Here is a 24,829-nt window from a genome sequence, read left to right on the forward strand (position 1 = left end):
GAGATCAAACCAGAGATGAGGGGATGGGGGACCCAGCTTGAAGCCCAGGCCTGTACATGGCCCACCAGGACCAAGGGCTAGGGAAAAAACAGTGGCAAAAAGAAACATTTAATAACTGGGGGGTAAGAGGGGGAAAGGTGCACTGCAGGCAGGGTGGGGGGCAGGGTGTGCTGCCTTCTGAGGAAGGCCAGGTGGGCAAAGGGCAGGTCTCCAGAGAAGCTGTATCTGTTGGCAGAGGATGGGGAAAGGGCGACGGCCAGCACTGGCCGTGGCCCAAGGCTGCAGGCACACATGCACAGGGCTCAGCAGAACTGCAAGAAACAGGTGAGAGGCGCCCATCCAGCCACGTGGCCTGCAGGACCCCACAGGGCAGGAGGCAGGGCTGGGGTCTCCATCCACCATCTCCAAGGCTCCCAGGAGGCTGGCTGGCATGGCCATCCCCCAGTTCACACCACAGACCCCACAAAGGCTGGAGACACCCTCCTCCAGAGAACAGGGCTGGGGATGGATGGCCTGGGCTCACCCACCTACCTTCCAGCGGTTTCCACACTCGTTGCAGACAACGAACGTGGTCATAGGCTCATCGGAGCTGCGGGTCTGCACCTGTGGGGAGGGCCACGGTGGGAGGGGCCCAGCCCCAGGGCCTCAGTCCCTTGCAGCTGGAGGCCCCAGGGAGCAGGACTTCCCAGGAGTCACAACCTGGGAAGCCCGCCCCCCACGGCCTCAGGCCGCGCTGGCCTCACGTCACCTGGGCTGAGGCTGCCCTGCAACCCCCACCTTGCAGTCGCCCCAACCGCTTTCCTCTTACAGGGCCCCCCAACATCTCTTGGGGCCCACCTCCACAACTCTGAGTGGAGTCCTGCTACCACCACCAGGCACCCATCCTCCCACCAGCAGCAACACAGGGGGGCTGGGCTCCCAAACTTCAGTGCCCCAGAACGAACGGGCTGGACCCACCGCCCAAGACTGCCTACTGGGGAGCAGGGGTCCTCGGCAAGGGGGAGGCCCCAAGGGTGACCGCAGCTCCCAGCCCCATCGGAGACTAGGTTGTCGGACCCCCGTCCCAGCACCACTCACACCGCACGTGTCCAGGCGCAAGGGGGATCCGGCCTGCACAGCAGGGGCACGGACGGCTCCGAGGAGGGGCGGGGCTCCGGGAGGGCTGCCGACGCTCACCTGCGTGTAGGTGCAGTTCTTCTTCCTGCACTTGCCGCAGGTGAACAGGTCGGTCTGCGTGCCGCCCGTGCGCGCCATCTGGTGCTCGCGGATGGCCTCCTTGGTCATGGCCTTGCGGATCTCCTTCAGCTCGTCACTGGCCATCTCCTGGGGCGAGGGGCGCGTGCTTAGCCCGCGGCCCGCCAGGGGCAGCCCCCAGCGCCCCCACGGGCTCACCTCCGAGGTCATCACGGCGATCTGTTGGGGCGTGATGGCGCCGCACAGCACGTTGCGCCGCAGGCTGGGGTTCTTGGCGTCCTTGAGGTTGGAGAGGCGGCTGCGCACACGGTTCTTGTACTTCATGTCCGTGTTCCCCACGTCCCGGAAGATGCGTGCGGACGTTTAAGGAGCCGTAGGGAGGCCGATGCCCCGCCCTCCACCCCTGCCCCCAGGTCAGCCAGGGCCTTTTGCGAGGCGTGTCGCAAGAGCCAGCCACACGTGGGCGTCGACAACTGACGCTTTCCCGGCTGAGACCCAAATGCAGGCTGGAGGCCCGGGACCCAGGCCCACCGCAGGCCCGGTCAGACCCCAGAGGGTCTGGGAGGAGCCCCCTGGTCAAGACGAGCACGCCCACCCGACCGCCCAATCCCCTGGCGAAGGCGCAGGACAGTGGCCACTAGGGGAGCTGAGCCTGGCTGGCCCCGCCGTTCCTCCAGATCTGCAGCCCCCAAGCCGCTGCACAAAGGATATATTCCTCGATCTGGGCCGACAAGCGCTCGCAGTCTGCACCGACAGCCACGTGGTCATCTGCAAGAAGGAGCCCTGACCAGCTGCCCTGCCGGCTCCCCCCCACACCTCAGCCTGCGCAGCATCCGGGCGTCCTGCTCCCCAGAGACCCCCGGCTCCCCACCCCCAAGGTCAGCAGCACGGGGTTGGACTCAGGCCTCCACAGGCAGGTGGGGCCCAGGCCACCTGGGAATCAAGCGTGTGTCAGGAGCCAGGACCCCGAGGTGTGCTGGGTGGCCCCGGCCCAGGCACTCACGGTCCGTCTGCAGGGCAGCGGTCAGCATCTCGCGACACTTGTTGCGCACGGCGTCACAGGTGACCGGCACCGGAGGAAACGTGGTGATCCTGGGTGTCGATGGCGTCCTGGGCAGCTCTGGCCTCTTGCGGCTGGAGAGAGGCCCGCTCGGGCCACGTGCACCTCCGTGAGATGCCGGTCCCCAGAAAAGCCAATGTCACAGCCACGATGCCCCCAGACCCCGTCTGCTCCACCCTGACAGCGGCCCAGAACCCTGCCCATCTACAGTCAGGTCCAGCACGTCCACGCGGTCTGGCCAGAGGCAGTGAGGATCACTGGGTGAGACACACCCCCAGACGGGATCCCCACCCTCAGGGAGACCTGGGACACGGGGCCACACTGCCCAACGCAAACTGCCAGGTCAGGGGGAGGCAGACGGGACGAGGGATCACTCAAGACCAGGCACCACTATGCAGGCAGCCCCACCCCATGGAGGTCTGGGCACCCCCCTCCATGGGTTGCCTGTCCACAAGGCTCTGTCCACCCACGGCCCTCCTCTCACACCCCTGCATCTCGTGACCCTGTGACCTCCACGGAAGCCAGTGGAAGCAGGCGGCTTCCTGGAGGAAAACTAAAACGTGCAGGTGGGCAGATGAGCCCACGTCTCTGCACAGCCATGCGGTGAATCCAAAGCTCAGCTTTTCCTCGCCCTTGGCCACTGCTGCCCAGTGGGGTCAAGGGCAGAGCAGCCTCTCAGCCACAGCCCATCCCGGGGGCGGCAGGAGCAGGGAGGCCTCAGTAGCCCCAAAGCCTGCACCATGCCACAGCCTGGGGCATCCCCGGTGAGGGAGGGGCCGGCAGCCAGAGACCCCAGGCCAACGTGGGTAGCCAGAGTTAGCCCGGGCCTGGATCCGGGGACGTGAGCAACGGGCTCCCACAGGCCCGCTCAGCCAGGCAGACAGAGTGCCCCCCTCAGATGCTTGGGGCTAAAAAGGCCCAGAGGAGTCTCCGGAGGGAAAGTGTCCAGCAAGAGGCTGACCCTGGGGAGAGTCCCTTCCGAGGAGCTGAAAGGGCTGATGACCTCAGCGCCCCCACCCAGCGCCCCTGGAAATCCGCACCCCGGTCTGCCGAGAAAGTGGGGCCATGGGCGGGGCGTGTGTCTGCCTTCCAGACGTGCTACCTGGGGTCCTGGGCCTCGGAGGCCTCCTTGGAGGACGATGTGGGCAGAGGCCCGCCCCTCCTCCGCTCCCTGGCTTTGGCGTCTGAAGCGTCTACATGTGCCGGGAAAGAAGGGAGGGCTGGCTGGGAGAAGGCAGGCCCGGAGGGCAGGGCGGGGCCAGGGAGGGGGGCAGACCACCACCGAGGCACAGCCCCAGCCAGCGGACGTCGGACCCTGCCTCCAGCCCCAGCCTCCTGCGAATGACTGCGGTCCTCTCTCCGCAGCCAAGGAAGGTCCTGAAAAGTCTCCCTGAGTACAGAACCCCCCCAGAGTGACGGCCTTCACGGATGGCACGGCTGGACTCGGACAAAGGCTGGTCACCGCAGGCAGGCCGGGCATGGCCACTCCCCAGCTGGGCCTCGGCCCCAGAGCGAGCCATCGAGGGAGTCCCAGCCTGCACTGGGGACCTTCCCACAGGACGAGAAGCGTCCCATATGCCACCAGAATAAATACGCTTGTCCAACACACAGCCCAACAGCCACGCAGGACTGGAGAGAAGCCCAGGACATGCAGCTCTGTTTCCCAAGGGCTTGGACAGAGCCCAGGAGGGGCTGGGAAGGGAGGGGAAGCTCAGGGTCCAGTGGGGGCATCCCAGTCGCCCCACTGTCCCTAGAAAGAGGCTGCCCCTGTTCCCTGAGGGGCTCCAGACGCCCTTCCTCCTCCTCCCCCTCCTCGCCCCCCCTCCCCCCCGCCCTCTGACTGCCCCACACTCCTCCCCTGAGCGACCTCCCCCAGCTCTGCCAGGCCCCCCTCCAGGGCTCAGCGCAGCCTTAACTCCCCTTGCTCCTCGTGGAGCCCCCTCCTCCCAGCCCGAGCCAGTGCTTCCTGGACTGGCTCCCAGGTGGCCCTGGCTCGGGAACAGCACAGTCTGCCAAGGGCCAGCGCGTCTCGGGTGCCCCTCGCCCCCACGCCCAGCCTAGGCTGCCTGACCCGCACCCAGGAGCTTCTTCCAGGACTTGATGAGAGACTTGGCCAGCGTGACGACCTCCTCGTCCGAGCTCTGCTTCCGCAGGGCGTTGACAGACATGCCGACGCGGGTGGACTGCAAGGCAAGCGGCCAGGCTGGGGGCAGCGGTCAGACCCTCCCCACAGACCCTCGGTGACTCCCACAGGGCAAGCTGGGCACCAGCGAGGGGAGGCGGATGCCCCCCCCGACGGTTACTGCCCCATGTGCAGGAACCTCGCGAGGAACACAGCGGATTGCCCTTGAATGCCCCTCCCTGTCTCGTGGAGTAACAGAGAAAGGCAAGGGACAGTCTCCTCAGAGGCAGGGATTCATGCCAGCCAAGGGCCGGGGTGGGGAGCAGGAAGCTCTGCCAGGTGCCTGGGAGCTGGGGGACGGGGCACTCGGGGCCCTACCTGCAGCAGGTGCAGCGTGACGGGCATGGCCTTCAGTTCCCGCAGCAGGTCCATGGCTCCCTCCTGGAAGGAGAAGGGAGGACCCTCGTAAATGACCTTGAGGTCTCAGTGGGCAAGCTCAGCTCCTCCCACACACGAGGGCTGGGGGAACACGAGGCAGTGACAGACTGGAGATCCACCTGGGGTCAGATGCCCAGGGAAGGCAGGCATGAGAAGGGAGCAGCTGTGCACTTAACCCCAGCCCAGGGCCCCCAAGGGCCGTCAGGGGAAAGGGCCGAAGCCCATCCCCAGCAGGGGCGGCGCCCGCACCTGCCGGGTCCCACATCCCCCGCCCACGTGGCTCAGGCAGCCTCTCCTCAGTGCCGCCTGCTGGGGCCAAGCCCTCAGGGACCTCTGCTCCCCTCACGTGCACCCCACGCCCCCTGCTCACTCCCTCCAGCCGCGTCACCTCGCCTGGACAGCTGTGCCAGAACCCCGTCTCCCTTCTCTGTCCGGCACCCCTGCCCACATCTGCTTCCTCGTAGCCGCATACACAGGGGCCACACGGCTCCACAGCAGACGAAGCTCCCCAGGGCCCTCAGGGGGCTGAGCTGCCCGCCCCGGGACCCGCTGCTCCCACTGCCAGCGACACGCCTGCCCCACTCTCCCTCCAAAGCTCTGTGCAAATGACACATTCTCGGCGAGGCCTCTCCCGCTGACGGCAAGCAGCCCGGCGCCACCCCGTTCGCTCCCCACCTCGCCTTCCTCCACAGAAGGCTCACGGAACCCACCGGTGTGGTTTCACGTGTGCGTGTCTCCCTCACGACATGAAGGAGACAGCCATCCAAGGGGCGACAGCCTCAGATGTCCCGCAGCCTGGCTGTGGGAGGGGCAGAGCCTGCCCCATCCCTGATCTGGACGGCATCTCTGCTCAGGCTGCAGCTTCCCCCTCGTCACCCCCGCGGGCCCTGCCCCTTGGGCTACAGAGTCGAGCCCTGTAGTCAGCTCCTCAGAGGGGACAAATGGTCACCAGAACCGAGCGCCACTCGGCGATCAATCATCTTCCCCCAAACGGAGCCCCGGGCTGCAGAACGCCAGCTTTCTGTGGCCTCCGGACCAGAGGGGCATAAACGTGATTCCCAGTCACGGCCCCCAACTCCCCCAAGGGGCCTCAAAGGCACTGGGACCCACCAGGAGCCTCTGCTAGCTCTCACCCCCCACTCCATGGCGCCCCAAGCCCCCTAGCCCCCTTCCCAGTCCACACCTGTCCCCCCTCCTCATTCTTCCCTGGGCTTCCATCCATGCGGTGCTCCACCTTGATGCCCCCTGCCCCCGTCCTGCCTGGCCCGACCCAGCCCTCCGTGGGTTCCGTGGCCCATCTCTGCCCCCAGCTGGGGCGCATTTATTTTGTCTCCTTCAGAGAGGAGGCAGCTTCTTTCCCTGGTCATCTCTGGAAACAGCCATAGACGTTCCCACATCCCTGCTCTGTGCTGCCCACAGCCCCAGGGGTGAGAGCATCATGCGGGCTTTGGGGCAGGCGCTGCTGCTTGATGGATGAATGAAAGCGTGGGAGCCAGCCGCCTCCCCAGCCCCGGGGGAGAACCCTGTCCAAAGACCCAGACTCACCCATGCTCAGCCCAAAAGTCACCCCCAAACCACCAGTGCAGGCACACAGCCCTGGAGTGGCGGGGCAGGCATCTCAAGACCCCAGCTGACCCTCCCTCACGGCCCCCACCACCCCTCGGCCCCGCCCCAGGAGCTCAGTCTGGGGAGAGCTGGTCGCGTTTATTGAGCCTCTCAGGGAGCCGGCAGGACTCCTCTCCACTCCCTAGAGGCAGGTACCACCCACCAAAGATGCTCCCTGCGAGGATACCCAGATCACCAAGGTCCAAAGTTGAGAGGGGCCTGAAACTGAAGCCCCATGTGCTGTCCGCCCGCTACCGCCACCAGCCCGAGACCGGGCACAGCCTTCCCCAGAGGCTCACTGGCGAGGGACGACAGAAGCCGGCCAGCTGGTCGCGGGGGTCGGGGGGAGTCCTGCGCCCGGGTATTCCCAGGCCAGGCTGAGGGCTTCCTAGGGCTCTTTCCCAAGGGCGCCTCCGCATCTGCCCACTCCCCAGTAGCTGCTGGCTGAGCCCTGGCTAAGGAAGGGAGAGGATTTATTAGGGCAACCCGGTTCCTGGAGGACTGAACAGACAAGGAAAAAAAGGGCCTCCCAGACAAGAAAGGCCTCTGGCCGGCTGGCCGGTGAAAATGAGATGATGGGGGCCGCAGCCCCAGGCCCGGCAGAGGTAGGGGGGCGCTGTAGCTCCAGGGGAGAAGGGGGTCCACTCTCACACTCCAAACTCTCGAAGGCGGAGAATGGGTGTGGGAGACCCAGGGTGGGACAGAGGGCTCTGAGTCGGGGATGGGGCTCGGCGGGGAGTTCTGGAGGACTTCGAGGATGCCCCGGCTGGGGAGGAGGAAGACGGGGGTGGGGGGGCGGCCAGTCAGGGCTGCACGGGCCGGGGCTTCCGCAGGGCCTGGAGGGACTGGGCCGAGGAGGGTCTCCGCCGGCCCGGCCTCCCGAGGGGCTCCGGAGTGAGGGGAGGAAGCGGGCGGATCCCAGGCCTGCGGGGTCTCAGTCTGGCAGTTTGGGTTTGAGTCCAGAGCGGCTGGCTCCCGGGACAAGGTTCAGACCGGATCGCGGCCTCTGCCGTGGGTGCGAGGTGAAGGGCAGGGCTGGCCCAGGGCGGGGGTCTCGGCCTCCGGCGGGGGTCTCCCCGTGTCCCGGGAGTCTCTCCCGGGGCGGAGTCTCGTCCTGCCCCTCGGGTGGTCGCCGCGGCCCTGACGGGGGCTCGGCAGGCTCGGCGGGGGCTCGGCGGGACGGGGGTCCCGGGGTCCTGGCGGCCCGCGCCCCTCACCGCGCTCTTCTTGGTCACCATCTTGTCCAGCCTCCGGGCGATCCGCGCAATCTCCTCCTCCTTGCCCATCATCGCCTCGGGGGCACCGCCCCCAGCGCCCGCCGCGCCAGCCTCGGCCTCCCGGCCCGGACCCCGGCCCCGGCCGCCGCAGCCTCCCGCACCCGCCGCAGCAGACGCAGCCCCGCCACGGGCGGGAGACCCTCCGTTCAAACCTCCGGCCCCCGCGGCACCGCGCTGCATCTTGGGATACGTAGTTCTCGCGCCCGCCCGCCACGCGCGCGCCCGCCCTGCGCCGGACCACAACTCCCAGGAGCCAGGGGGCGCGCAGGGCATCCTAGGAAGTGTAGTCCTTACGCGGGCAGCCGCCAGTGGACCGGTTAGCCGGCGGAGGGCGCTGCGGCCGCGCGGGGCGCGGCCGTGCGTGGGGGCCGCGGCGCCGAACCCGCGCTTTCCTCCCAACACCTCGCGGGGGCGGCCAGGGTCCGACTGCGCGGGGCCGCAAAGGCACGCTGGGGTCCGTCCCCTCTCCCCGCCCCATGAGCCCTCCTCCGCCACCTTCCGCTGTCCCGGGGCCGCTGCCAGACCTCCTGAGCGCTCTGGCCGGGATTGTGGCCTCGGGGACCCTCGGAGCATGGTCAAGGGGGGGAGGGTCTCAGGCTGGTTTTCCGGGGTTTCTGCATGCCCACCCCCAACCCTCAGCACTTTGTCCTCCTTTGCCCTGCGGAGAAATCAGATGGGGACTGGCCTCGAGGCTGGCTCCGTAACAGTGACCTACTCCTGCGGGCTGTGCTGATGGCCCAGACCCTGCCTCAACTGGTGCCTCTGCCAGGGTTGGACTGTCTGGCACGAGCCCTTCTTGGCAGCCCAGGTGATGCTTCTGAGAGGCCTCTCCCGATGCTCACCTTTCTGACTGTAATCTTAGGGACCGGAAGCTGCTTTGAGGTTTCTCGGAGATACACCCGCCCACTCCAGAGGGGAGAGGCTGAGTGCTTTGCTGCCTGCTGACCGTGTGGTTGACACGCTCTCCCCTGTGCTCTAGCCTTTGTCAGAAGCCATGGCTGAGCTCAGCATCTCAGGATGCTCTGTCGTGGTGCTTCGAGGAGGAATTTCCTCCTGTCAGTCCGCGAATCAGCTTAACTTTGCCTGTTGGGGAGGCCTAGCTGGGCAGCCTCCTCTGTCCTGGCTTTGAGTGAGGGAGGCTTCTATGTGTGGGACTGGGTTGGATGTTTCAAGCCACAGAGACTCTAAAGCATGACCTAGAAGCTGGTTAAGAAGGAAGGGCCCTGCCCCTTGTCCCCCAGGGGTGGGGCCCTGGGGTTTTGTCCTTTCTCCTCAAGTGGCAGAGCCAGCCGGGTAGACACTGAACACTGGGCACACAGAGGAGAGCAGGGGCTTGGGGACTGTATTCCAAGGCTGCAGAGTTTGTACCTCAGCCCCTGTGACCGGATCCAAGCTGCTGAGAGGGACAGAGGCGGCCGCGGGACAGGGACCAACCTGGGGAGGTGGGGGTGGGCAGAGATGGAGACAGGGCAGGTCTGGGAGCTGAGGAGGGGGACTGGGTCGGGTGGGAGGGAGAATAGGACAGGGTGTCAACCTGCGGGTCAGGAACCAACCCCCTGGCAGAAAGACTAGTGGGAAAGACTCCCGGTCGCCTCTGCATTGCTCTCTAGGGGACACGTATGGTCCCGCAGCAGGGCTGGGACTGACCACAGCACAAACTGGAGGCACCTTGTGTCACAGCCATCCTGCTGATACCCCAGCGTCCTGCCGACGCTCACTGCTGTCACTGCCGGGAGCTGCAGCGATAGAGAAGCACTTAGGTTCTATATCACACATTTTAGAAAATAATTTGGTGACTGTGTTTCAGTGGAATTGGTTTCCATGGTAACCCATGGGCTTACTTCGTGCGCTGCCCTGCGATGGCGCACCGAAGCGAGGACAGGGAGGCGAGGAGGGGCTGTCAGCTGAGCACGGAGGCCCTGCCCGCTTCAGCCAGTGCAAAACCCAGACCGCCCACCTCAGGCCCTCGGCCTCTCTCGTGAGAAGCCAGGTGGTCTCTACCTCTGGAGCTTCCGGCAAGGGCCACAGAGACAGCTCCTCAGGGGCCTGACACGTCTCAGAAGCTCTCGACTAAGGCCACCGAGGCTGCAGACAAAGGGAGACCAAGACGCCATGGCGCTCGAGAAGAGTGGCCAGGAGGCGGGGCGTCCTGCGGGAGGAGGGCCCAGCCTGGGGAGCCTGGCCCGGGCAGGGCAGGTGATGGGGAAGGGGGAGTGGACAGGCAGGCGGGGGTGCGTGGCAGGGGAGGTGGGGTGCTTCGCAGCTGGGGACCTGCGGCCCACGGCCCTTCGCCCCGTCACGGGAGCCCTGAGCCCTGACACGGTGCAGTCCAACGTGGAAGCCACCCCCACGCAGTGTCCGGGCCGGGTGACCCGCCTTGTGTCCTGCAGGTCCCACAATGAGAAGAGGCCGCTAGGTGGCAGGAGTGAGCCACAGACGGCCTGCGGGCCAGGTGGCCACCACCCTTCCCCACCCCCCCAGGAGGTCCAGTTGGTTCTGGCCACAGCCTGGAAGCAGCCCGGGTGGGGCTGTGTTTGGTCCTGGAGAGTGACCCTCACGTGTGGGGTCTGTCGGTGGGTCCCACCCTGGCCAGGGTAGCACTGACTGACCAACCCCAAAACCCCCGACTCCCCACCTTAGAAGTCCCTGGTCCCAGGGCCCCTCATGAATTCACACCCCCCAGAACCTTGCTCAGGTCAGTTACGGCCCACCCGAGACCCCTCGGACCCTACCCAAACTTGGGAACTTCTTCCTCCAAGGAACGTGCCCCAACAAGCTGCCTGGGCCCCCAGACCCCCCCGCGCCCTCAGAAAGCGGTGCCTGTAGGGTGACATCAGGACGGTGAGCCTGGCTGTACCCACAACAGGGTGCCCACCGGGGCTCCAGACCCCACGTCCTCTTTGCTGCATCCAGGGAGTTGGCATACCACCCGAGTCACGTGGGGGGGATGCGTGAAGCTGCCCACGTGTGTGCACGCTGGGCACAGTACAAGTCACACGCACAGGGGCTGTGAGGCGTCTGTCTCCCCCGACTGCTCGGTCGGCCAGAAGAACCAGGCCTGAGTTCCACCCTCTGCTGCATCCCAGCCCCCAGACACCTACTGGGTAATGGAAGGAACGTGGCACCCTGGGGGGAGCTGGAAAGAACTTACACCTTCACCTTCTGGCCACCCCCAAGCAGGGGAGCCCCCAAAACACCCACCCCCCACCCCATGAGAGGCCAGCCCGGGACCAACTTGCCTGCTACTCTGGGCTGCAGCCCTGACACACAGACCTTCCTAGAATCAGGTGGGGCCCCGTCCCCACGACCCCCAGCCCCTCCACTTCCTCCTGAGACGGGCCCAGGAGGGGCAGGAGTGGGGCATGGAGAGCTGAGGGCCAGGGGCACCCAACAAAGAGGTACCAGGCCGTGTCTGGAGACTGTGAGCCATGAGCAGGGGTGGGGTGGGGGCACAGCTCCTGATTAGAGGTCAGAGGTGAAGAGGAATCAGCAAGGAGCAGGGACAGAGCCCCCAAGGGTGGGGGACAGACGAGCTCACCTTCCCAGACCCACCCAGCCCCCTTACTCCAGGATGCCCTCCTGGACACCCCACCAGTCCACCGCCAGGGGGCCTCCCTCCGTCCCCGCGATGGTCCCCAGGGAAGCGCCTAGTAGAAGCCCCGTTCCTGCCCCCACCCTGGGGCTGACCCCCCAGCTCCCCCTTAGGGCTGTGTCCCCTCCTGCAGGGGTCTTCCACGCCTGACCCCTTTATGGCGAGAGATACATGGGTCTGCCCTCAGGAGTCCTGCGACGTAGGGAGCCTGGCCCTGTCCTGGGGGCTCTGAGGGGGCAGACACAGCCCTGACAGGGGTCTGGGGATATCCCAACAACGCGTCCAGGGTCCATCCCCCAAGAGACGTGCTGCACCTTTGGCCCAGAGGCCTGCCCCTCCCCCGTCCTCAGTGCACGGAAACATCGGAAGCTCAGGCCATTAATTTTTCTATTTGTGTCCCCCACCACTTGCCCGCCCAAAGCCGGCCATGACCCCAGCAGGTCGAATCTGTGCTTCCCTTCTGGCTGGGGCAGGGGCCTCGGTGGGAAGGCCAGTGCCGCCAAACTCACACGGAGACCGCTCCCCGTCTCCCCATGGCCATGGGGGTGGGGCGGGGAGATCTCTCAGCCCCAGAAGCCCCCACCCCTCCCCGGTCACCCTGTCGGCAGCTCTCCCCCGACACAGGCACCCAGCTGTTTCCGTACCCTATTTCGTCAGACCCTCCAGCCCACCCTGGGGGCTGCAGTTCCCCACCACAGGGGCTCTGTGGAGCTCAGACCCCAGCCAACCCCATCCAGGCCGCCCTCAGATCCCGGCCTCTGAGGTCAGGCAGGGCAGTGACCAGGGACCAAGTCCAGCACGAGTCCCCTGTCCCATGTGCCAGCGCATATCTCGGCTCTGCCATCCAGCCGCCCCCTCTCTGGGCCTCGGTCTCCCAGTCTGCAGAATGGGAAGAACCGCTGCCCCCAGCAGCCTCTCGCGGAAAGTCCCCAGCCCAGCCCACAGCCTTGGCCCAGGCCCAGCTCCCTCCCCCAGAGGCAGAACTTTGGGGGAGGCAGGAGGCATCCCCCAGAGGCCAGCAGCAGCCGGCCCTGGCGGCCTGCTCCAGGCTCGCTCTAACAATGCGCTTCCCCCACACAATTCCCAGAAACACCGCCCTCCCTGCCCTGCCAGCCCGCCAGCCTGGCGGCCACCCCACCCTCCCCCTCCACAGGGGCCCCAGCAGCCGCAGGGTCAGGGGCTCCGGTGAAAGCAGGGGGTCTGACTCACAGGGGTCCCCAAGGCAGTGCCTCCCGGCAGTTCAGGCACACCAGCCCTGCCCTGGTGGAGAGAGACAAAGGAAACTCCTGGGAGAGGCAGACTGGGGGCCGAGGAGCCAGGCCTTGGGAGGTGACCTTGGCCAGCCCCACTCCCACAGCAGACCCCTGCCCTTCTCGCCTAGTGGTGAGTTGGTGAGTCCATCCTTCTGCCTGCAAGGCCCATCTCCACACAGCAGCTGTGGAAAGCCAAGCCAGGTCACACCCCTCCTCTGCTCAAAACCCCCCCAAGCCGCCAAGTCTCCTTCAGATAAGAAAGCGAGGCCCTCCCAGGCCCCACACGCCCGGTTCCCTCCCCAGCACAGGTCCCTGCCCCAGGGCCTTTGCATGTGCTGTTTCCGCCGCACAGAAGACTCTTCCCCACGTGTGCCCTCACTGCTTTCACGTGTTTCCTTCAGGTTGGCTCCGCAGTCGCCTCCCGACGGGCAGGCAGTGGGCAGCCCTCTCTCCTCCGCAGCCTGGCTCCGGATTCCGACTTGTTTGTGGATTTGTTGATCGGCTCCCTCTCCAGCAGAGCGGAAACTCCCCACAAGCAGGGCTTGGGGCTGCTTTGTTCCGCTGCTAAAGCCCTATCTCCTGGAACAGGGCCTGACCCACGGTGGGGTCAATAACCGATCGATGGACGGATGAGTGGATGGCTCCTGCCCCTGAGCAGGAAGGGGCAGATGGTCCCCAGGAACGCAGGCTGCCCCCCGGCCAGCTGGCAGCCCCAACCGGTTGGACCATCAAAGCCATTTGTCACCAAAGCCAGGGCAACAGCCGAAAAGAAACTCACAGCTGCCGTGCCCACCAGGCCCCGTGGGCCAGTGACCGACCACCTGGGGGGCTCCGCCCCTTCTTCCCATGCTTCCCAGGGCCAATGAGAACGGTCACCAGAGCCCAGTAGGCGAGAAGACGAGCCAGGCCAGCCCAGGGCAGGGCAGTCGGGGTGGGAGCCCGGGATACGCAAGTGTGTCAACACACAGTCCCCCAGGCAGGACACGCAGAGAGCCCCATCTCTGCCCCACCAAGAGCCCCTGAGGGGGACCAGGGCACCATCCCTGGAGAACTGGGGCCGGGGTCACCGAGGTCTGAGCAAAGACAGCCTTCCCAGAGGCTGCCCGGGGCCCGGACTGAGAGGCATATGGGGGTGGACCCAAAGGCAGGAACACGGGGCCTGGCTGGCCAGCTGGGCCGGACAACTGGACAGACAGAGTGTCTGGCGCCTGCTCAAACAGGCTGGCCCTCCTCTCAGCTGCGGCCTTCCTTCCTGAGCTGGTGTTTCCTGGCTCCTCCCTGCTGTTGCCGTGGAAACCAAGTGGGGCCTGGGCCCCCGCCCCAGCTTCCCACGGAGTCCCCGCTGAGCACCAATTGGGGCCCACACAGGACGCAGGTCGCTGGATGACGAGCCTGGCCGCGGTGCCCCAGGGCTCGCCGGGCTCAGCACCCCGACTCCCCTCCCTCACAGCAGCCTGGCATTCGGAAACGCCTCTTCACGACCCCAACACCTGGGACGCCCACAAAAGCGACCTAAGCCAACTGCCCACAGCCCGCCTGTCCCCCTGAAGCCACCGTCACGGGGTCCTCCTCACACACGCTGCATTCAGCACCCCCCCCCCCACCAGGCCCCCTCCACCCAGAGAAGCCCCCCCCCCATTTGTTCCTGCTGGCCCAAAGCACTCAGGGGCGCGCCCGACCCCTGCGCGACAGCCCTGGACCTGCAATGGTACCATTCTCTCCACGCGCCCAAGAGGCCCACGGGGCACCCGACGAGCACACTGACACCCTAGTTCCCGCAGCGCCCAGCTCTTCTGGGACTCCCAGGTCCCACGACGGTGGCAAACCGTGCACTGACCCCAGCACTCCTGAGAGCACTGCCCTGCAAGCGTGAGCACCGTGCCAGCTCCCTCATAGCCCCGTGGCCCTCTGCACACTGCGCCCGGCACCCCAGGGCTGAGCAGGAAAGCATGGGTGGGGCGAGCCTGCAGCCCCAGGCCTGAGCCCCAGGGTCCTCCAGGACCAGGCCTGCCGCTGGGCGTGTGCCCACTGTGTTCTAGGCCATCGGGTGCCCTCCCCAGAGGCCACCCCCATCCCCACCCGCCTCCAGCCTTTGGAGCAGCCGCAAGATCAAGCCGGTGGCTCCGGGCCAGTCCTGGAGCCCTGGTCTCCAGGACCACAGGGAAGGGTCTGAACTGGGCGGCCTGGCTCCAAAGCCGAGGTGTCAGGAGACCAGAGACCTCTCCACCTGGATGAGCGTCTGACGGGGACCCCACTCCCGCCCTCTGGGAGCAGGAGGGTCCTGCCCCACCGGACTCAGTAATTGGTCCCAGCCCCTGCTTCTGCCCCTGCATTAGCCAGGCCTGGGCGGCTGGGAGCCTGTGAGGTCTATGCCCCGGGCAGCAGCGCCTGGGAGGTCCGCCACCCCCAGTGCCCAGCCAAGCCCCCACTCAGAGCCACCGAGCGGATTACCCAGCATCCCTTGCAGGCTTCGACCAGAGCCTAGGGGTCCAGTCCAGGCTGAGGGAGGGAGCGGGCGGAGGGCCAGGAAGGCAGTGTCCACTGGACGCCCAGGCCAGACCCCGCTCACAGAGCAAGCTTGCCCGCCCTCCCACCTTCTGTCTGGAGAGATGCCGGCTGCAGACAGGGCCCCCCCAAGGATGGGTGGCAGCAGACCTGGACCAGGCCAGCCTGAGGGGGGTCCTGGAGACGTAGGAACGCCCCCAGACTGTGGATGGATCAGGGGCCACAGCTTGGTAGCCAGAGAAGTCTTGGGGAACCCCTCCCTTGGTGGGTGTCCAGGGCCAAACCTCCACTCTACTCCCCGCGGGGCCCCATGTCCCCATGGCAGAGTCCAGCCTCACCCCCACACCCAGGCAGACAGACACGAACACACAGACCACACACAGATGCACAGACACACACCCTGGATGCACAACTGGCCACACCCACGCCGGCCCTCCTACAGCCCCAGGGGGAACCCCCCCCCCCCGAGGCTCCAAGGTCAAGGCCACCCTGCCTGCAGCTCCCACCCCTCTGTCTCCCCAACTGGACCACGGGCCAGAGCCACCGGCCCTGTGCCTGCCGGGCAGCACACAGGGAAGGGTAGCCTGACCCCCAGGAGGTGGGTGGTTACCCCAGGAGACGCTCCCCTTGCCTTGCCCAGCCCTGGCCCACAGGACGTGACAGCCGGACACCTGAGTTCCACAGCCCAGCCAAGAGGGAGGGCCACTGGCTGGCGCCAGGAGAAGCGGCCATCCTGGGGGGTGGGCACTGGTGGTGAGGTAATTCTGGGCACTGTGGCCACTGCGCTCCCAGCAGCTTGAGCAACTCAGCTGTCAGGGGCTGCGGGGGGCCAGGCAGGGCCCCTAGGGGAACCCAAAGTCCGTCCCAAGGTAGGGCGCTTGAGCAGAGGAACCTGGAAGCCTCCTTCCCAAGCCCAGTGATGATAATCCCAGACCCACCGCTGCCCAGGCTGAGCCAGGCCCTGGTGACCCAGACCACACTCAGAAGGCTGCAGGGAGAGGCCTGTCGAGTGCTGGCCCCTTGGACCCATCCTTCAGCCTGGAGCGTTCCTCACACATCTCTCCCCACCAACCCCTGCAGGCTGCCCAGTCCACCCACCTACACTGGTCAAAGGGGAGCTGGCAGCACTGGGAGAGGCTGTGCACCCGTCCACCCCCAGGCCCCCCGTTCTTGCCTGCCTCCCAGGAAAAGCCAGTCTTCCCCCGAGACCCAAGAGGACCCACCTTGACTATCCCCAGTGCCCCAGCATGGGGTCAGTGTCCATGAATTAGGTGCCAGGGCCTGGGAGATCTGGAAGCCACCCAGGCCTACACCACAGGACCTGCCCTGGGGACAGGGTGCACGCCCAGCGGCCCCCAGAGGACCCCTGCGGGCACGCTGACCTCTCCCCAGGACAGCTCCGGAGTAGCCGCTGGGGCGAGCTGTCAGACCCACAGGGGACCCACCCCACTCATAAGCACTGACTGTGGCCTAGAGGGACTACCAGGGACAGAGGACCCAGAAGCTCTGGCCACACAGACCCAGGGTCACCGACACCTATGGTCACGCACGCACCGTGGAGCTCCCAGCACATGGGATGGGGCTCCTGATGTGGTAGTGGGGCTACAGAGCTCCCAAGCTACGCATGGATGTGCAGGAGGGAAAACTCATCCCAGCCCCAAAAGAACCACCCTCAGCAGGAGGGGCAGGGAGGGAGCCTGCCCTGGGGAAGACGCCTCAATGTCTGCAGCCCAGATCCCCTGCTGATGGGGTGGGAGGGGACTGCAAGGAGGCTAGAAGGTCCTCTGGAAACCCTCTGGGGTCGGATGGCCCAGGGGAAGGCCCCTCTTCCCCCCATCTGCCCCAACTCGAGGTCCAGCCTCATTCGCTTGCTGCAGCGCTGGTCTGGCCCGCTGGGTAACCAGCTACTACTGGTCCCATCAGGCCCGGGGAAGGGAGGGGAGGCCCGGGGCTCCACCCACTCTGGACCCCTCCCCTCCGGCTCTGCTATGGGTCCGGGGCATCTACGCTCTCCGTCCCCTTACTCAGCTGCGACTGGCCCGGTTCCCAGTCGGTCTGGGAGTGGGGCGGGGGACACGGAGACCGTCTTCTCCTTTAACCCCGTGAACAGGCCCGGGCTGGCGGAGGGTCTCCAAGCCCTCAGCGCTGAAAGTCCCACGTGTGGGTGGAGGGTGGGCGAGCATGATGCCCCGGGGTTATCCAGAGCAGCTCCCCCAAGACACAAGTTGCTTTTCCCAAGGCGCCCTTCCCTTGGAGCCACCCTCTGGTTGGGGAGGCAGCCTTCCCCACTTCCTCCCCGGGGGCTCTGACTCGTTGCGTGTGTGGGTTCGTCTCTGAAAGCCTGACAGCCCCCAAGAGGACGCCCCCTGCCAAGCTTCGGGTCACATCAGCCACCCTCTCCCACTCAGGGGGTCTCTCCTTCGGAGGGTGCGGGGGGCGCCGCGCAGAGGAGGCGGAATCCGGCCGGGCCGAGAAGAAAGGGAGCCCCCGGGAGGAGGGGGCGGCCCGGGCCCGCCCCGCCACGCCCCGCCCCGCCCCGGCCGCCACGCCGCCCATTGGCCCCGCGCCGCTATATCTGGGCGCCCACCCGGCGCGAGGCCACCGCCGTCCCTACCGCCGCCCACCCGCCCCACGCGTCCGACCCCGACGTGCCCGCTGCCCACCCTCCGCGCTCCCGCGCTCCGTTCCGCCCAGGCCGCGCCCAGCTGGAATGCAGAGATCGCCGCCCGGCTACGGCGCACAGGACGACCCGCCCGCCCGCCGCGACTGTGCATGGGCCCCGGGCCCCGGGGCCGCCGCTGAGCCGCGTGGCCTCCCCACCGCCCCCGCCGCGCCCGCCGCGCCCGCCGCGCCAGCCTCGCCGCCCAGCCCGCCACGCAGCCCGCCGCGCAGCCCCGAGCCGGGGCGCTATGGCCTCAGCCCGGCCGGCCGCGGGGAGCGCCAGGCGGCCGACGAGTCGCGCATCCGGCGGCCCATGAATGCCTTCATGGTGTGGGCGAAGGACGAGCGCAAGCGGCTGGCGCAGCAGAACCCAGACCTGCACAACGCGGTGCTCAGCAAGATGCTGGGTGAGTGGCTGCTGGGCGGGGGCGGGGACGTGGGGGGTTGGGGCGGGCGGGGCGCGGGGGCACCTCACTCCAGGGCGCTCGCGGAGCTCGGCGGTCCGCCTGCCCGCCCGACGGCACCCGGCTGACCCGCGCCCGCGGCCCGCAGGCAAGGCGTGGAAGGAGCTGAGCCCGGCGGAGAAGCGGCCCTTTGTGGAGGAGGCGGAGCGCCTACGCGTGCAGCACTTGCGCGACCACCCCAACTACAAGTACCGGCCGCGCCGCAAGAAGCAGGCGCGCAAGGCCCGGCGTCTGGAGCCCGGCCTCCTGCTCCCAGGCTTGGCGCCGCCGCCGCCGCCCGAGCCCTTTCCCGCGGCCACCGGCCCGGCCCGGGCCTTCCGCGAGCTGCCGCCGCTGGGCGCCGATTTCGACGGCCTGGGGCTGCCCACGCCCGAGCGCTCGCCGCTGGACGGCCTGGAGGCAGGCGAGGCCGCCTTCTTCCCTCCGCCCGCGGCGCCCGAGGACTGTGCGCTGCGGGCCTTCCGTGCGCCCTACGGCCCCGCCGAGCTGCCCCGGGACCCGGGCGGCTGCTTCGGGGCGCCCTCGGCCGAGGCGCTCAGGACCGCGCCCGCCCCCGCCGCGCCGCTCTGCGGCCTCTATTACGGCGCCCCGGGTGTGCCCGGCCCAGGCCCCTATCCCGGCCCGCTGTCGCCGCCGCCCGAGGCCCCGCCGCTGGAGGGCGCCGAGCCGTTGGGGCCCGCCGCCGACCTGTGGGCCGACGTGGACCTGACCGAGTTCGACCAGTACCTCAACTGCGGCCGGACTCGCCCCGACGCCGCCGGGCTCCCGTACCACGTGGCACTGGCCAAGCTGGGCCCGCGCGCCATGTCCTGCCCGGAGGAGAGCAGCCTGATCGCCGCGCTGTCCGACGCCAGCTCCGCTGTCTACTACAGCGCCTGCATCTCAGGCTAGGCCGCCCGGGGCGCCGCGTGTCACCGTGTCACCGCTCTGTCTCTCTCGCAGGCGGAGTTGCCGCTACTCGTCATAGCCCCGCAGGAACCGGCAACGCCGGGGCTTGGCCGGGCGGAGGGCGCCCCTACGGGGCGGTCCCCACACGTCCCGGGGCTTGGCCGGGAAGCCCAGGCCTAGGACGTGTGGGCTGGCCCTGCCAGGGCTAAGTTTTTGAAGCGCCTAATTCTTTTCTTGCCGTGTATTTTCTAGAACTAGGCTGTATTTTTTACTTTGCCTTTTTTATATACATGAAACAACATATTTAATTTTTAATTAAACTTTTTCTTGCAAGGGGTTTCAGTGATGCAAAGCACCAATGTAGCAAGGGCTCTTTAAATAACGTTCGTTTGCTGTAAAGGAGGAGCCGGGAGCTGGGTGCCCCAGGCGAGGCCACAATAAAGCACGAAGCGCCTCTCCTTTCCTCGGAACTCCCGCGTCTGTGGTCGCTGGGGGTGGGGAGCAGTCCCCCCCAGGGCCCTGGGCGTGCCCTTCCCTCCAAAGTCCAGGGAGCCTGACTCGCAGCTGGGCCCCACAGCATGCACTTCTCCACCCTTCCAGGACACTACCCCAGACAGCCGATGGGAGGCAGGGGGTGTGGGCACTCCCCACCCTGCCAGCTCTCCACCCCCCCAACCCCCATTTTAACTCAAGCCTCATAGCGGTCAGACTACACCCAGAAATTCCTTCCACACCCTCACCCGGGTTTCACCATCCTCATCTCATCCTGAAAACAACTTCCAAGCCCAGTGAGTGCCCAGAACCGCCTCTCTCTGAAGGAGGCTGGTGGGGTTGACGCCTGTCTGCAGACATGACATCCTGGGACTCCCATCCGTCATTCTCTCTCAACACAGTGTCCCCAGAGAGGGCAGCACCGTGACAAATCCACACTGCTTGCCAGGGTGACGTGTGCGGGCTCTACCAGTGACACGCGGTCAGTGACCAGAGCAGGGGAGCTCAGGCCTCACGTCTCGAGCCTCCACCTCTGGAACCCATCACACTAGCCTTGGGCCCTCTCCCAGCAGGACCGGACACCCTGTTTTCCCTCGGCTTCCTTGCTTCCACTAGCGCCCCCTCACTGGGGAGCCCATGGGTTCAGGGAAAGTTGGCAACAATCACCTTGGGCGATTCTTCTCTCCTGGGACCGGGTCCCGAAGTGAGGGCTCTACACACGCACACCCTTCTCAGGGCCTGACGGATCTTCCAGACCAAGATGAGAGGTCGTGTGTCCCCCTGGCCTGGCCTGCCCCAGTAGCATGTGGGGGGGGTCCCGCTGATCTCTGACAGCTCTGATGTAGTGCGTGCGCCACGGGGCGCGGGCATCTTGTGATGAGGTGCACTGCTGTGTGGCTGCCGTGAGCCTGAATCCAGCTGCGTGTGAGTGCGTGTGAGCAAGTGTGTGCACGTGCTCCGAGCATGGCTGTGATGCTGTGACAGTGTGGCCATGTGACTCGACGTGACCCTCCATGAGGATGACTGTGTGACACCCAGGGTGTCTGAGACTCTGTGTGCGCATGCGTGTGTCTGTGTGTCAGCCTGGGTGTCGGTGCACATGGGTCTGCTGCCTGAGCGTGTGTACAGAGGTGAACAGGGTGTGGGGCTGTTCTTACAGGTGTCCTGCCTCTGAGAGGCACGGGGACATCACCTCTCTGTTAGCGGGAATGAGCCCCACACCTCGGCGGGTGGAGTCGGGGAGTGACACCTGGGCCCCCATCCCCACCTCATGGTGAGCAGGGCCCGGAGACCTCAAAGACAAAGGGACAGAGAAAGAGAAGCTGACGGGGGGCAGGCGACAGATTCACAGGTGGAGAGAGGAGCCCTGGGCGGGTCGAGGCACAGACAGAAATGGCCCCCAGGACACCAAGGACAGTGCTGGTACACAGGAAAGAGGCAGGGAGTGAGGCCCAAAGGGACAAGGGTGGTCCAGTCCAGCCGCATCTGTCATGGTGGGAGGCAGCTCTGAGACACCAATGCTGAGTCCTGGGCTCACGCACGAAGGCTCACATCACCCATGAGTGTGCACACCCAGCTCTCATGGCCCCTGACTCCCACTCTGGGCCTGCCCCTGGTAGGGGGACAGGTGACCCACCCACTGGAGCCCTGGGTTAGCAGGGCCAAGGTGCGCCCCCCCCCCCATCGTGGGGTTGGTCTCTGTACAGATGGGGACCCGTAGCCGCCAGACTCCAGCAGCCTCTGCCCCCTGCCACACCCTGGGGGGCAGACCCTCCCATCTCCTCCCCCAACCCCCTGGCCAGGGCAGGGGGAAGGGAAGACCAGCCCAGCCTCTCCTACCGTCTAGAGCCATGTGACCAGACCCTCAGAGGGCCCCCCTGTCTGGGCGCAGGCATCACCTCACCTGTGCCCCACCCCAGAGACACCCGTGGACACACATAGAGAGAGGCTGCAGGTGGGCAGGCAAGGCCGTCTCTCATGTACGTGGACAGCTTTCTAACATCCTCCTCACCCCACCCTCGGAGTCAGGAGGATGGGGGCCTCAGGGTGCCTGGGGTGGCACAGGCCCCACTGCCCAAGTGCGGAAGGGCCGAGTAGCTTGCTCCCCAGAAGACCCTCCCTCAGTGCCAGCGTGGGATGCCGGGGGGGGGCATGGGGGGGTCAGGGGGTCCCAATTTGGACCAAGTCCCTGGAGCCAGGGGCTGGGGGCATTCAGGAGCAGAATCAGGACTGGGGACGCGCGCACACACACACACACACACACACACACACTCACATACACGCGCACGAGCGCGCACACACACATGCGGAGGGCAGCTGTTTTCAGAGAGTGCCTCAGGTGGGCACCATGCCTGGGGCCCTCCCAAGGAACCTGCCCTGCAGGCTGGGCCGCCCTCCTAGGCAGGACTACAGCTCCAGGGCCTGGGTGGTTCCAGCCCTGGGTCAGGCTCCCCTGCCCCCCACCCCCCGGCTCCACCCACCTGCTTCCCCTAAGGTCAGAGAAGGGATGTCCCCACCCCCAGCTCCCGCTGAGTCAGGCCCGCCAGGAACAGACCCAGGCGACCTAGCTCCTGGCAGGAAGTTCTAGCAGCCCGGCCTGGCCTGAGCCACAGCTCCCACACCCAGGACCCAGCCTAGCCTGGGGGTGACCTGAGCCGAGGTGTGGAACTCTCCCCAGCAAGCCGCCCACAGGAGGAGGTGGAGGGGGGGGTTAGAGCAGGTAAGGTGCACCCCTCTCCCCCGTAGGCACTATCATCACCTCGACACCCTCAGGAACACCCCACACACAACCAGACACACACCACACCAGGAGCAAAGCTGTGCTCACACACCCGCCCCCAACAAGGCCAGGCTGGGCAGGCGAAGAGGAACTGAACTGTCCACCCACTTGATGGACAAATACGCTGGACAGTCCAGCTGCTCAGCTGACAGCCTCCAACACCTACAGACACTTCTAAGGGGACAACTCGGTGGTTTCTAATCTGTTCACAGGGTGGTATAACTATGAGCACTAACTTCAGCACTTTTCCATCACCCCAAAAGAACCTCGTCCCCACTAGCTGTCACTTCCCATCCTCCTTGCTCCCAGCCCCTGGGAGACACTAAGCTGCTTTCTGTCTCTGCAGACTTGCCTATTCTGGACTTCGTGTAAGTGGCCTTGAGAGCCTGGCTTCTCTCACTGAGCATCGAGTGTTCAAGGTTCATCCATGTTGTAAACTGAATCAAAAACTTCATTCCTTTTAAAGGCTGTATAATATTCCACTGTATGGAAGGAACACAGTCTATTTATCTCTTCATCAGCTGATGGACACTGAGGTTGTTTCCATGTTTTGGCTACCGTGATTACTGATGCTATGAACATTCGTGTGCAAGGTTTTACGTGGATGTTTTCAGGAAAGTAACATAAATGTGTATCTCTAATGACCAAGTCTGAACAAGTAGATTAAGTACCTCAAATTCATATGCTGGGTAAATGACCCTGAGAAAACCATCATTCAAAAGGACACATGTACCCCAACGTTCATTGCAATAGCCAGGACAATGGACAGAGAAGATGTGGTACATATATACAATAGAATGTTACTCAGCCATTAAAAAGGAATGAAATTGGGTCATTTGTAGAGATGTGGATGGAGTTAGAGCCTGTCATACAGAGTGAAGTAAGCCCAAAAGAGAAAAACAAATAGTGTGTATTAACGCATATGTGGAATCTAGAAAAATTGTACAGATGAACCTATGTGCGGGGCAGGAATAGAGACGCAGAGTGGAGAACGGACGTGTGGACACAGGGTGGGTAGGGGAGGGTGGGAGGAACTGGGAGATTAGGTTTGACATAAATACACTACCATGTGTAAAACGGAAAGCTAGTGGGAACCTGCTGTATAGCACAGGGGGCTCAGCTCGGCGCTCTGTGACAGCCTAGGTGGCTGGGATGGGGGTGGGGGTGGGAGGGAGGTCCACGAGGGAGGGGATATAGGTATACATAGAGCTGATTCACTTCATTGTACAGCAGAAACTAACAGGACATTCTGAAGCAATTATACTCCAGTAAAAACCAAAATTCATATGCTAGAGCAGCTACCCCCCAAGGGGGGCTCCAGAGCGGCTGACCTCCAATCCCAACTGGGTGCTCACAAGCGAGACTAAACCCTCCACCCAGCCCACCCCCCCCACTCCTGCCCCAAGCTTGGGAAGGGGCCCCAAGGAGCAGGCGCCAGTCCAGTCCACCGCGGGTTCTGGCCAAGCGTGTGGGAGTTCCTGGCCCAGGACTGGGGAGGAGGAGGGATGGGAGCGCCACTGTTCCTCCTCTTTGTGTTTCAGAACACAGCCCCCTCGGCTTCCTTCCACCCCCTCTACCTCTGCACAAGCACCCAGCCTCCCAGGGAAGCCCGGCACGGCTCCCCACCCTCTGCCTTATCTTCCACGCCCCCGACCCACGCCCCCTTCCTGCTCTGGCCAGCACAACCCGGCCCATCCCCCAGGACCCCTCTCCCATGCCCCCGCGCTATTCCCCCACGACCCCACCCCCCTGCCCCACGACCCCGCCCTGTCTCCCACGCCCCCGCCCGCCCGCGCGAGAAAACAGGAAGGGGCCCGCGGCGGCGGCGGCGGCGGCGCTGGAAGGAAGCGCAGGAAGCGGCGGCGGGTGCGGCGCTTATCTCGGGCCCCAGCCGGACCCCTGGCCTAGCGCCCCGCGCCGGCCGGGCAGGGGACGTGGGGGCGGCCGGAGGACAGGCCTGCTCACCTGGCGGGGGGCCCTGGCCGCCTTACCACCGAGCCACAACTGTCACAACTGGGCCATGTAGGGAGGCGACGGGACTTCACTGAGCCAGGCTGTGCCCCTCCAGCCCGGGGACCCAGGGGCCGGTGTCCAACCGCAGGGCGCCCCACCTCCCCACAACGCTCACTGGCCCGCCCCGCCCCCAGGCCCTGACCGCCCCGTTTCCCCCCTTACAAGGACTCGCTTTGCCCTGCAGGTGCGGGCTCCCTGCAGCTTCTTCCGGGCTTTAACTCTTGGAGGGGTGGGGGGAACGACGCGCCGATGGTTGTTTCTGTGTTTACAAAGCTGGGTCTTTTCCTGGGGAGGGGGCAGGATGGGGACTGTCTCTGGGCGCCCCCCAGGGTCCCGAAGGCCACTGGCAGGGACAATGGGCTCCAACACCTGGCACTCCACCCCCCCCACCCCACCCCCGCCCCATGAGTATGTGCTTTGCTTCCTGGAGTGGGGGGCCACGTGTGTTTCCGCATCAGCCACGACTGGAACGGCGCCTCCGCGCAC

The 24,829-nt window shown here is 65.8% G+C and overlaps 2 protein-coding genes across 6 annotated transcripts; one reads left to right on the forward strand and one right to left on the reverse strand.

The window, feature by feature from the left end:
- Window positions 1-87: 87 nt before the first annotated feature.
- Window positions 88-24,371, reverse strand: TCEA2 (transcription elongation factor A2). 5 transcript variants are annotated; one of them, XM_027086661.1, is made up of 10 exons: window positions 24,296-24,371; window positions 4,755-4,817; window positions 4,326-4,437; window positions 3,357-3,447; window positions 2,198-2,328; window positions 1,906-1,962; window positions 1,393-1,547; window positions 1,177-1,323; window positions 532-603; window positions 88-311 (listed from the first exon to the last, which is right to left on the reverse strand). In XM_027086661.1, the coding sequence occupies exons 2-10, from the start codon at window positions 4,806-4,808 to the stop codon at window positions 303-305; spliced, it is 828 nt and encodes a 275-aa protein (XP_026942462.1). In that variant the 5' UTR covers window positions 4,809-4,817; window positions 24,296-24,371; the 3' UTR covers window positions 88-302. The 5 variants fall into 5 exon arrangements, with proteins under 5 accessions (XP_026942462.1, XP_026942460.1, XP_026942459.1 ...); XM_027086659.1 differs by lacking the exon at window positions 24,296-24,371 and adding an exon at window positions 18,898-18,998; XM_027086658.1 differs by lacking the exon at window positions 24,296-24,371 and adding an exon at window positions 7,637-7,886 and having other exon boundaries at window positions 4,332-4,437.
- Window positions 17,643-19,526, forward strand: SOX18 (SRY-box transcription factor 18). The gene is made up of 2 exons (XM_027086656.1): window positions 17,643-18,114; window positions 18,260-19,526. The coding sequence occupies exons 1-2, from the start codon at window positions 17,757-17,759 to the stop codon at window positions 19,060-19,062; spliced, it is 1,161 nt and encodes a 386-aa protein (XP_026942457.1). The 5' UTR covers window positions 17,643-17,756; the 3' UTR covers window positions 19,063-19,526.
- Window positions 24,372-24,829: the final 458 nt, after the last annotated feature.

This window comes from Aethalodelphis obliquidens, unplaced genomic scaffold (genome assembly GCF_003676395.1).
Source record: "Aethalodelphis obliquidens isolate GAN/ISIS:26980383/991018 unplaced genomic scaffold, ASM367639v1 scaffold57, whole genome shotgun sequence".
In the NCBI taxonomy this organism is placed as follows: domain Eukaryota; kingdom Metazoa; phylum Chordata; class Mammalia; order Artiodactyla; family Delphinidae; genus Aethalodelphis; species Aethalodelphis obliquidens.